General features: G+C 32.5%; 1 protein-coding gene across 1 annotated transcript in view; it reads right to left on the bottom strand.

The window, feature by feature from the left end:
- The window catches only part of LOC143386822 (roundabout homolog 2-like), a 132,711-nt gene that overhangs the window by 81,670 nt on the left and 37,592 nt on the right, over nucleotides 1–13,449 (bottom strand). The window contains 3 exon segments of the mRNA XM_077108543.1: nucleotides 6,888–7,044; nucleotides 11,698–11,823; nucleotides 12,225–12,508. Coding sequence (XP_076964658.1) covers nucleotides 6,888–7,044; nucleotides 11,698–11,823; nucleotides 12,225–12,508 — 567 coding nt within the window.

Here is a 13,449-nt window from a genome sequence, read left to right as displayed (position 1 = left end):
ATATTTCCAATTCCAGAACATTCTAGAAATGGCAAAACCATGAAAAGAGTAAAAACATCAGTAGTGCCAGACTCTGGGGAGTGAGAGATGGGCAAAAAGCAAAGTGGATTTTGGAACAGTGAAGATATTTTGTATGATACAATAATGGTAGATACATGTCAACCTGAATCTGTCCAAACCACAAAATGTACCACATGATAAGTAAACCCTGTGGGAAATGATGCATTCTGGGAGATAATGATGTGCCAATGCAAGTTCATCAACTAGAATAATTGCACCAGCTTGGTGAGAGATGATAGGAGATTATGCATATGTGAAAGTTGGGATAAATCACTATGCTTTTCTTCATTTTCTTGTGAACCAAAAACTGGTGTATAAAACTAAAATCTCTTTTTAAAGTAACCCCAAATTTATCATCCTTTTTTCCCAACAGTTATGTGTTAGGGTCCTGACTTTATTTCATATAGCATACAATTCAATAGATTGATATTAAGTAAATTATTAAAAATACAGCCTACTATAGAATTGATTTGGAAGGCCTAATATTGTTTTGGGGTTGATCAAGGCTACAGTGATCACTAAAAAGAGAAAATTTTAAGTGACATATGTGGAAGGGAAATGGTTCTGGAACAATTCAGATAGTTTCCTAAATGGCAATATCTTCCAAAGAAAGAAAAAAAATGGGCACAGGTGAAGCAGAGCACCACTTACATTTTTTTTCTATGAAAATATGAGAATGGTCTACCAATTTTATTTCTCTTATCTATTCTGTTTATTAAATATATTTAATCTTTAGTCTACCTTTAGGATAGGTTTTATAGTTTCTCAACATGAATCTTCTGCTCAAACTAAATTGGTTTGTCTCCTCTTGTCTACGTACTTTTCTGGTAGGTTTGTTTATAGAATCCAAGTTATTCAAATAAACTGGATGCCTCCAAATTTACCTATCTTAATCTGATAAATCCTCAAGCTATAGGTGAAATCTCATATCTTTATAAAGATTTCCTTGATGAGGCCAACTAGCATTGCTAAACTACTCTTCTTAACTGGTGCTAACAATATTTTTCTACATTTATTTGAAAATTGATTATGCACCATCTAATGTTCTTTCCAATGTTGGACTCTTTTAACACTTTAAATTATTTTTGTATTTACTTTTCACATGTTTATGGTATCTTTTTCTCAAGTGGATTTAAGCTACCTTAGAGTTATAACACGGAACTGTTCTTGTTCTGTTGCCCCTAACAGTATACCTTAAAAATAGTAGGTTATAAGCATATTTACTGATTTGAAATGAAAACACACAATTTGATTAATTAATAAAAATGCTTAGGTTTATTTTCTTACTTAACTTTAAATATCATATTATTAACTCAAACAAAAAAATATACAAGAAAGCTAATCATAAAATAATTGTCCTTTTTCAGTATAGAATGTGTTTACCATTGTAGTTCATCAATTAAATTTACATTTACTTTGTAAAATTCAGTAGAAAAGAGCACATTTATTTTTGTGTCAGAAAGTCATAATTGCACTTTCTTACATTGGTTTATTCCCATATATATTATACTTTTAAATAAAAAACTATATACTTAATCTTTCAAATGAAATTAGCCAGTTATCTCCTAAAATTTGTGTAGTCCATAAATAGTAAACTGTTCTTACTTTCAATAATCTACTAGAGATATACCTATGGAATGAAAACACAAAATGAACATAAGAGAAAGGAAAAGTGTATGGTATATGCATCACATGTGTTAAGGTAACAAAAAAAAACATGGTAGTAAGTTGTACTAGATTCATTTTTATTATTTAAATAATATCAGGCAAAGAAGTGTCTAACCATTAAAACATTATTTTTAATACTATGTAAATGCATTGCATTGTGTATTAAATGACTAAAACATATTTCATCACCTATCTCACAAACATACTATACATTTTATCACCAATTCTTCTATGTCCTTTTTCAAAGTTACTCTAGAACTTTAATATACCAACTCTGTATATAAGTCTACATGCAGTATATAAGCAAAGCTGGGAACAGTCCATGGATTCAAAGTGATTTGTACCAACATTAGATAAATAAACAAAGAAGGAAAGAATATTCAAAGAAGAAAAATATGAAAGAATAGAGGAAAGGAATCTGGGATATAGTGCAAATCAAAATGGCGAAGAATTGTTCATCATCTCTGAAATAGTCAAGTCTTGATCCATTCCAGAGGAACATATATTTTAGGCTTAGTTCATGCAGCTACTAAGGAAGGATGAAAAGACTACAGATGTGCCTATGAAGTCTATAAAAATGTAAATCTGTTTTGATAGTTTCCTTCACATTTTATAATACACATCTTATTTGAGAGATAGAATTTCATCTTTTTCTTGTGTAACATTAAAATGAATAAAAATTCTCCTAATGCCAAACCATAGTTCTTCTGGCCAACCTTTGCTAGGGAAGTGCTTGTTCTTTTGACATTCTTTCAGTGAAATATGAGGCGTCATGTTATGTCTTGACTGATGAATAATGATAAAGATGATGGCAAATCAATGCCGCATGTGAACTAACTTGTTAAAGGCCAAATACAAATATCAAATTACTAATAAAAAATACAATGAAGTTCAACACTAGCAAAAGCTTGCCAATCTCTAATTGCAATAACAAAGCAAAGCACCAGTTTTATACTTAATTACTATTCAATGCTTCCTAGCATCATGACTATAATAAAATGTATATATTTATAGTGAAGAACTAATACATTTTAACACTATTTTGTCTAACTGAAGATGCATATTGATGAGAGAGAACATTTAGCATTGTTACCATATTATTGAATTAACAATTAAATATTTTGTTATTTGGAAAATGCTTTGATAACTTTTGGTATTTAGTATTGTAAGGAAAGACTGGTCCAAGAAATGCTTAGAAAGAAAATTGCTGATTTCTAAACACTTAGAAATTATACTAAAAATTGTAACAAAAACTAGAGACTATACTTTCCAGATCACAGTTTTTATCAGCTAGGAATTGTGCCTAAATCTACTCCTTTCGCACCTACCCACTTTCATCCTCTTATTTTACTGCCTTAGCATTTTTATATCATATGATTTCTAGATCATATGCTATGATATCTTGTATGTGATCCACCTGCAATCTCATGTCCTTCAGCATCATGTTCTCCAATCCATCATCTGTATTCAAAAATCAGAATTTTCCTATGGCATTAAGGATTCAAGATGAAAACTAAGACTCCATGTCAGATGTTGTCATACAAAATGTAGGTTAAAGCTCATAAAACCACATACAGAAGCCACCAATTGCTGAAGGATGCAGACAAGTAATTAAAATAAAGTGCTGAGGGTAGGGCATGGAAGCGGGTGGTACTGAATAGGGGCAACTAAGAGAAAAGCAGATACCTCTAACTACAATAGGGCAGGGTTTCCAAAGGAAGACCAATGGAGCTATTTCTACTCTCATTTTCTCATCACACATAGTATTAATTTTAATTTTTTCTTTCCCCACAGAAATTTCTTTCCATTTGTTCAAATAGTGACCTTAGTATTGTTTCAATGCAGCTATTGATTAATGACCTATTTCTAGTACATAAGATCCATTAGATCAGAGACTTATTTCTTGTTCTCCTTTGTCCTTACTTTTTGCTCTATATCTGGCATCTAACAACCACCCAACTTGGCAATGTTCTTTATGAAGAAATGATTCAAGATTCACGGCAATATTCTCCAGCTATCAGCTTTTTGAAGACTTACCTGCTTACCTGGCATCTATGATTATTCCTTGGGGTAGACAAATTATTATTTTGTATACAAAATTCCCCAAGAGCTCATTGTACAAAATCGTGTGTGTCAGAGAGAAAAAGACAGAGACAGAGAGACAGAGAGATGGAGATGGATAAGTGTTGTGAAGGGGGTTACTATCTAGAATGTGCTTTCTATCTTCCCCTCTGGGTCACAGGTCAGTTTTCCCTAGTAAATGTACATTTATCTTGTGTCTCCTATGTCTCTTCCAAGTACAATGCTTAGCACTTATTATACTTGATAGAAATATTTGTGGATTAAATTATCTATTAGGATGTTAGAAATAAAAGTGTCATAATCTGTATATCTCTGTAAGTAGTATAACTGCAGAATCCTTGATGGATAGAAGTAAAAATTATCAAAAGCAAAAAATTAATTCTAAAGTTTCTCATCTTTGAATATGAAGAAAACCTCAAGCCTAAATTATGAAGTTTTCACACTAAAATATAAAAAGATTCTATAGAAGTTCTCATCTGTGAAATAGTCAACGTTAATTTCATGAATAGCAGACTACAACCTGAGTCTAATAATATTTCCTTTTTGGTAGTGTGAGGTTTGCACATTAGAAAACACCAAAATGTAAAGATTATATGCAAAGGAACAATATCAGCCTCAGCTTAGTAAGTTTAATTTGTTCTTTTTGCATTGACTTTAAATATGTTTTCATCACAAACAATTGAAATAAAACCTACAATATTCTTTGAAAAAAAAAACCTAAAATAGAAGTAAATCTAATTCTGTGGTTAGTATTATTAACTGTTTAAGACCTAACCATTACTTTGAGCAAGAATGACTTTTTTTCAGCAAATACTAGGTAAAGTGATAAAAATTCAAAGGTAAATAAGGACTAAAATACATCCTAAATAGACTTCAAATATACATATGAATACATATACACATGCATGTAGATATATACATATACATGTATATGGTCAACAAATATAATTTACCTATTTAAAAAATCAAGTTGATATTATAGAAATCTTTAAAAAGGGATTTTTTAATATCATATATTTTGGATGAATATTTAAACAAATTAAAATCCCCTTAAGAAATAAGTTTTTGCTTTATATCTTGATATTCTGAAAATGATTTTGTCAAAAGATAAAAGTCTGCAATAGCATATGTTATTTCATTATCAAATTAGTATTTCCAATTCTACTGCTAGATAAAACAAATCAAGTGATAAGTTTAGTACTCACTTTGATGGAATTAGTTTTATTTTAATGAGTAACTGGCCTTATTATATTGTACATATATTTCAAGTAGACTCAACAAAAAAAGAAAATAGAAAGAATTCCAAATTACCCATAATTTTTGTGTGATTTGTGTTTTCAATTTTATGCTTATAAAGTTTTAATAGCATTGCTTTCTCTTCATATTCATCTTTTAAATTTCATTCCCTCATTTTGTGATGATTCTGTTAAAAATGCAGACTGTAAAATTCTGTGTGATAATCTTTTCTTATGGAATATGTATCTTTGCTCTTCCTTTTCTTTTGCAGTGCTGGGGATTGAACCCAAGGCCTCACACAGGCTAAGCAAGAGCTCCAACACTGAGCTACACCTTCAGCCCTTATAGATCTGCTATTTCTTTGCTCACAATTCATGTGAGACTAACACATTTATACCTTGAGGTAAATTAATTTCATATAAAAAATTTAATTTTTTTAAGTTACGGAAAGAAAGCATGTACCCTTAGCTGCCTATTTCATAGGTCAATATATTTCTAAAATATATAAATGATAATAATATGAACATATATGGGCACTATAATCCCAGAGAAATAAATAAAGTCCTTTGGAGGGAGAAAAAAACATACAAAAAATATGTGATGAGTGTGTGTGTGTGTGTGTGTGTGTGTGTGTGTGTGTGTATGTGTGTGATGTGTGTACATGTATACATACTATGTGTGTGTATATATATTTATATATATAATTCATGTTATATCTATACAGATGTGTGTGTGTATATATATATTATATATATAGGAAAATAATATTTTTGAAAGAAAACAAAAGCTATGACATAGAAAACAGTTATGAAAAGTACTCTGGGAACCTCAGAAGATTTAGAAAGCAGATAGAATAAATGATAAGTACATACATATAATATTTTTTTGAACCAAGACAAGATTTAAATCTATCATTCAAATAAACTGATATATATATATATATATATATATATATATATATATATATAATATATATATATTTCTAAGTAAAGAAAATTTATGCAAAGAAAAACTGTCTGTATTCTCTATTTTAGGTTACATAAAGGTCTAGTCAAAATAAACAGTGACCTAGGAATTATAAGGAAGACAGGAAGACATAGGATTTATTCATACAGAAAAAGAGAATATATTCTTTTGACCTGTTTTTTTTCTTTCAAATAAAAAATTATCTGTGTCTGTGTTCAAAATCAATTAACACTTAAGCTTACAGAGGACACTAACTCTTGTTAGATGTTTCAAAAGAAAGAATCAGAAAACTGATCACATTTAAAGGTCCTCAAAGGAAATTTTCTAACTTAAAAAGGTTTTGTTACAGAGTGTGCATTGGCTTGAACCTCTTTTATTGTCCCTGCCCCCAAATTCCCATCAGAGCTGATGATTAAAGTTCTACCCACTTCCCAGGTCCCTACAATTATCCCATTGTGATGGCGCTCTACCGTGGTGCCCTGTTATGGCCAGACATCAAGTCATTAGAGAACTGCAAGGGATGATGAGGAAGATTATTTTAATTTCCTTTCAGCCCTTCTCAGGAGTGGCTCTTTAGTTCAAAGAGCTGTGGGTACTTGCTTTCAAACTAACAAGCAATATTATAAATGTAGGCTGCATTATCATGATTGCAGACAATCTGAGGCACTTGAAGGCCAAGGATTCACAGTCCTCAATATGTGCTGTTTTGTGTTTATCAGCTAAAAATACACGGACAGTGCAAACAGGAAAGAGGGAAAATGTAATGAACAGGGTGGGAGGGGAGCTAAGAAAGAACAAGAACTCAGGGCAAAAGAGAACAATAGAGAGTGGAATGCAAGCTGGGCCATTTTGTTGGTATATAAAATACCATTTACCCATTCTCTTGCTGTTCCACTCCATAGTGTTCCAGCTCTATGCCAGGAAGGGGTTGAACTGGGGGAGGAGGTAGAGGGACATTGGCCCAGGTTGATCCATTGTTTTTCTGTGGTTTAGAGGAGTTTTTATTTTTCCTCTTTTTTCCACCTTTCCCACCTGGAAATAATAATGCATTTATTTAGAGATGGTGAATATCAGAACGAACAGGCAATATCAGGTGGAAAGATGTATTTGTTTTCAAAATACCAGAATCGCTATGTTAGAGATGGTAAAAGCTATAAACAATGAAATTATATAATCAGAAACACATTTTTATAAATCACTCAAAATGATATTGTTTCTTTCCCATTGCATTAACTGCAGAGCTGAATAAACCAAAAACATGGCTGCTGTATCAAAAGAACATTTATTGATTTATTCATGTCTGCTGCCTCCACGTTTTCACTGTTAGAGGAAATAATGGTCCATAACAAATTCTTTTAAATGTCAGATTTTAGTGCGTTTAAAATGCTCTTTTGAATAATCTCTCTCAGTGGAAAATACAGTGTCTAAGGATACAGGCTTAACTTTTCCATTAGAATTTGCTCAATTTAATTAATCCAGGAGAGTAACATTTTTCTCTCAAAAGTCACTGATAAAAACCAATCAAGTACAATCTGGAGAATACCTATAAACCTCTCACAATGATACATTTCATAGACTTTTTGACTAATAAATGGCACAATTACTTTTGCATATAGTGAGAATATTTCCCAGATGTTTTAACTATCACATTTTGTAAATTCCAAAAAGGAGGGAAAATTAATGATAATAGAGTGATCAGTTTCAGTACTATTTGTTACATGAATGAATTCATGCACAAATATTAGCAGAACATAAATGAAGAGTGTATGAGCCATATCTGAGATTACATGATGCTTAATGAACTATAAAAATAAAATTCATCATCTGCATAGTGCTGTACTTTTTAAAATCAAGTAAATAAAGCTTTTTCATAAAAATGGACCTCAGTTGGATGCAGACTGAATACTTCATGAGCAAAATGAAAATGACCTTTCAGGGGTGACTCAGTAACTTCCAATAATTCCACCTCAACTTAAAGCTAAATTTTAAGCATAGGATATTTGTAGCAGGGCTATCTAGCCATTTAGATCTCACTAAGAAGTCAATCCATCCTTTTTCTTCTACAACTGCTGAGTCAGATTATGCAATTTGGTAATAATGTATTTGAGTGCCAGAAAGTGATAAAACTCTTAAACTAGACACTACAGCCAATAATTGAGTTGTGTACATTTTCCACATAGGATACATAAATAAATATTTAAAAGAAGATCCCTACAAAAAAAGTGCTTTCAGCTTTCCTCTCACTTCTATTCTTTGACAGGACAAAAGATATTAAGAGGAGGGTAAGAAAGTTTCCTATGTTTAGTGAGTAAGAGTTTGGTTTCTGAGTTTGAAATTTAACTCCTCACTCAAAAGGTATTGCCTTAACTTACATACATGTAAAAGAAATATGAACTTATTCCACTTTTTTTTCTTTGGTACTTGGGATTGGACCCAGGAATGTTTTACCATTGAGCCACATCCCCAGCCCTTTTAGTTTTTATTTTGTGACAAGATCTTGCTAAGTTGTGTAAGGCCTTGGTAAGTTGCTGAGGCTGGCCTCAAAATTTGTGATCCTCCTGAGTTGTTGGGATTATAGGCATGCAAAAGTTACTACTTCCTTGAGTTGTCATGAGGATTATAAGAGATATTGTATAGGAAGTTCTCAGATGCACAGAAAAACTCAATAAATGCCAATCATAATTGCTTTCTCCTGTCTTCTCTTCCTCATAGCAAAACCAGTTTCACTTGTTTTCTGAAGTCTTACTTGTCAGAAAAGGCCTCATATTCAGAATAAAAATAATAATATGCTTGCTCGGTTATAAGTATGTAATTTTTGTTTTTAAGGTAAATGAACCTCAATTCCTCATTTCCTTAACCCACCAATCACTAAGGTCTATTTCCTTTTTACAGTATCAGAACTATATTTCAATGATTGAGAGAAGAATGCTTGAGCTATTTGTTCTTCCTGATCACTCCCTTTCAACTTTATGTATGCACAATCCTAATCACATTCTCCAGCATTTTAGAAATGTCATTTGAATCTCACCTGAACAAAGTGCCTAAGAAAGAAGTTCCTACACCTCCGTATTCTAGATGATGACACTAAGGCTCTGAATGTTATGTGATTCACTTTCACATAGCAAGAGAACAATCAGATTTACTACTGAGCAGCTTAACTTGAAAATATTTCTAGAGCTCTGAACCTCATTGTTGAAGCCCTTGCTCAGGTTCAAGAAAGCTACTCATTATTATGCTTCCAAACAACAACAGGCTTTTAAATGTGTTCTGGAAATAGCTGAAGCACAGAGAGAATTACTGTGTACTTTACAACCAACACTTATTTTTCCCCTGTTCTGGAGAAATATCTGTTCTTTCATTTGATCAGTCTGGGTAGGACTATTATTCATCAACACATGCATCTTAGGACGTCTTAACAACACTTTGAGATGGAGGTGAGCTTGATATAACTGACAACTGTTAAAATCTCTTGAGATCTGAATCTTTAGAGAAGCAAGCCACAGTCTGCTGCTTCACCTTGAACCCTGTATCATCTGAAGGCCAGAGTACCTAAATTATGTTTTAACGAAGCAGATATTGATGCCTTTTAAACATATTTGACCCTTTTCTCTTAAAATAAAAATGTAAATAGTTGGATAGTTAAAGCTTAAAAAATGACTTCTCTGTAAAAAAAATAAATCATAAAAGCAATTCATTTTAAAATTAAACATATGGTCTATTTTTAAAAAAAATATTAAAAGATTTAGCTATTGTTACCAATATTTTATATTATATACACATACAACTATGATTTAAAATACTATTTTAAAACATCTGAGTTTTATTGTATAGTTTTTACTGGTTGGATATTTAACAAGAAGTACTCAGAACTTCCATATTGAATGCATTATAAAAGTGTTTCAAAGAGGGTAAGAAGTTCACTCAAATAATTCAGAAATGCCCAGTTTTCTTTGTCACTGTGATTATTTTAAATTGGTTACACCAATGTGCACAGATTTAAAAAATCCCATAATATATGATTAGCTAGCCACGGGGCAGTTAATTCTTAGATTTGGCCCCTAGGAAACATAGCTATAAATAAAAAGAATTAAAAGTGTAACATTAAACTCAATTAGACTAAACTGTAAAAGGAATAATCACCTCACTCTTACCTACTAAAAAATGCTTTCTATCACCAATTCAAGTAATCCTGTATTCAAATGTAGATGAAGTAGTTAATATAATTCCTGGATATATGTAAATGTCACTCAAGAGATTAATGGATTCAAACAGCAGCAAGCACCATTGTGAATCCTGTTCTGCTTTCAATTACTCAAAAGATAACTTTTAAATTTGGTGAAAATCAATCTATACAGAACATTTAATGAAAGATTTACAGGTCTTATGGAGTCCATGGCTTGCAATATGGAGATTTCTTTTCATATATTGCTTGATCTTTACATATATTTAATGAAATAAAAAGGAATATATAACAAAATTACTTTTTAATTATTCAGAAAAATTGTGGGACTAATTATAAATAAATGCCCGCATAAATGACATAGAAGGTCATTCAAAACATTCCCTTATATTATTAAGCCAGTTTAAATTCATAACAGATGTTTAAAATTTTCTGAATTCTATAATGTACCTAATCCTACCAATAGGCAAGAAGAGCAAATGACTCATTTTGGAGGGAAGAGAGAGCATTAACATTTTCATTCTGAGAAGGTTCCATCTCCTGAGGAAAAGTAATTTAGTAAATGTAACACTAATGATAAGAAAAAGTTAACTCTTCATAGTCTTGATGCCTTGGAGACTGCACAGTATCATAGTACACTATAATCCTTTATTATTAATATGTAATTTTAAAAAACCAAACAGAAACTCCATAAAAACAATTAGCATATAATTAAGCATATTAAGTAAGTGGAGTCAGGAACCAGTCAGAAGTAGGCAGAAAAAGGCATGTGATGTAAATAGGTGGAATTTACAATGTCGTTAATACAATATCCTCACATACAAAGGGAGGATAACTCATTAGGATAGGAATATATTTCTATCCAATGAAATGCGTTTTTCCTTACACTTGTTGGTTTAGCTGATATTTCTCAAATATATATTAAAAGTGACAGCATAAAATAGTTATTGTTATTAAATATTGTATTTTTTGAAGTAAAAATTAATAATTTCACATATTAACATTCATATTTAGCATAGTAATCATTGAATTGATAACTATTACATAATATTTGAGAGGTTGTCCTAAAATAGGAAGTTATATCATTGGCATCCCGATATGAAATCATCTCTGAGATTATTTTCATTTCAGTTGAATTTATCTTTTGATATCAATGACCTGGAGTTAACTTTCATGCATGATCTTTTTATTATAAAGTTCTTTGGACTCATATATTTGGTTCAAGATGGAATGAACTCATCTGCTCTTTAAGGAATAGTAATTAGTAAAATGGCACTATTTTTCTTTCAATACATTATTGTGCAGTTAGTACGTAAGTGATGACAATAATTTTTATTGCCCACCCCCACCAAGGCACAATTTCACCAGGATCAAATGTTATTGTCATTTGAAAGATAAATGCCTGACAGTGGCTTGCGATTCAATATTTCCTCATCAGTTGTTAGGGAACACAGGTCATATGCTGGTGACAAACAAATATTTCTCCTTACTGTGATGAGACCAACCTGAGAGACTGCCACTCCTTTCTGAGCTGTTGTGAGAGCTGGTGGTGCTGAAATCCTGTGACTGGTTGTGTGGCATTCTATTAGACAATCCTTCAGCCAATCGGTAGTCAGGGATGTAAAGTAAGGCTAAGGGTTAAAGTCAGAGGTCATAGTGGCATCATGTGATTAGTTCACAGCACAAGCCCATGCAGAACATGCAGTTAGCAACTCAGAAGCGGATGTCATGGGAGAGTGGAGGAATGACTCCTCTAGCCTGTCCTAATGGAAGTACAGATGGATTGCTGATCACTATATTGAAAAACAGCTGAATGGATGAACCCGATTGGTGTTGGTGTGTGGTAGCGGCGGTGGAGGCAGTGGCGGTGGTGGTAGGAATTGTTCAAGGTACTGAATACATGCCAGTATGTTTTTTTAGTTTAGGTAGTGAACCTGGTAATGCATCACTGAATTGAACAACAAATACTAATTTCTATCTCATGCACAAATGACATGAAGTTAACTTCTCAGGACAGAAGAATGTGACTCACCATTGTTACCTTTGTTATGTTCAGGCAGAGAATAACCAAATCCCATCAGATCTGTTTTTTGCTGAATTGAGCTTTTCCACTGTGGATCAGGCAGATCGACAGCCAATTCATGGATGCTATTGGAATGCAAGATCTGTGTCGTGGCATATGGGGTAGCCTGTGTTATTTGGCTGGAACTGTTGTAAGTGGTTTTGGTAGTGAAGTCAATGCTGCTATAAATGGCTCCATATGAGAGCATCTTTGCTGTTTTATCCCCTTGGCCTGGAACTGGTGGCAGCAAATCCGTGATGAACATAGGGAAATGAAACAATTTAATGACACACAGGAAGCCCAAAACTATGAGAATTGAAGATGAAAAATAAATGTGTCATGCCACACGTTTGCATTTCAGCTGAGATGGGCTTCATGAACCAATGAAGGGTAGATGATATACAACCATCGCCAAGCTATCAACCTCAGTGACAGGCAGGCCTACTGCTCGTCCTTCACGTCTCACTGCTTAACACATCCCTTCCCCCATTTCCTCTAACCAGGAATGAAAAATTTGGGATATTTCACTACTGAAACATGCTTTCAGTTGTTCACTATGTTTTAGAATCAAGGAAAGTGGTAGCAAGATACAGCAGCAATGAACAGAGGGAATCTACAAATTGTGCCTGAAAACAGCTCTTTCCACTTCATCCCCAAAGATATGGAATATGGCTGCTAAATAGTTGCAAAAATTTCCAAAATTATACGACCCTGATTTTGAAATCCATTTTTCTGAAGTTTTTACTTGACATTTATGTGATCTGATTTTATAACTGCAGAAATGGAGAACTGATGGTAGAAAATGTGTTCTTTTTTTCTTGCATAACAAAGGAAAATTTTCATGAATAAGTCATTTCCATAATATAGCAGGATTTAACTATAGAAAAAGCAACATTAGTGATCAGTGAGTTTAATTTATGCTATCAACACTTAGAAGTGGAGAATTACAGTTTCACGTTGTAATACAGCAAGAGTAAAATTAAACTTCAGGAACAACACTGAATATCAATCGGTCCATTTATCATTTTGGTATGCTGAATTATCTTTACAGGATGCTTTATAATTCAGATCTGCCACCTCGCTCCTGAGCTCTTTTCCCTTTTCAGAAGAAAGACACTAAGTGAATCTAAAAGAGAAATCACTAACTCTAGTATTAATCATGTACAGTTAAGATAAATCTAATTATAGTGCAGTC

The sequence above is a fragment of the Callospermophilus lateralis genome, unplaced genomic scaffold, assembly GCF_048772815.1.
Source record: "Callospermophilus lateralis isolate mCalLat2 unplaced genomic scaffold, mCalLat2.hap1 Scaffold_890, whole genome shotgun sequence".
NCBI lineage: Eukaryota > Metazoa > Chordata > Mammalia > Rodentia > Sciuridae > Callospermophilus > Callospermophilus lateralis.
Note: the sequence above shows the minus strand (reverse complement) of the source record. Positions and strands in the feature narration are given on the sequence as shown.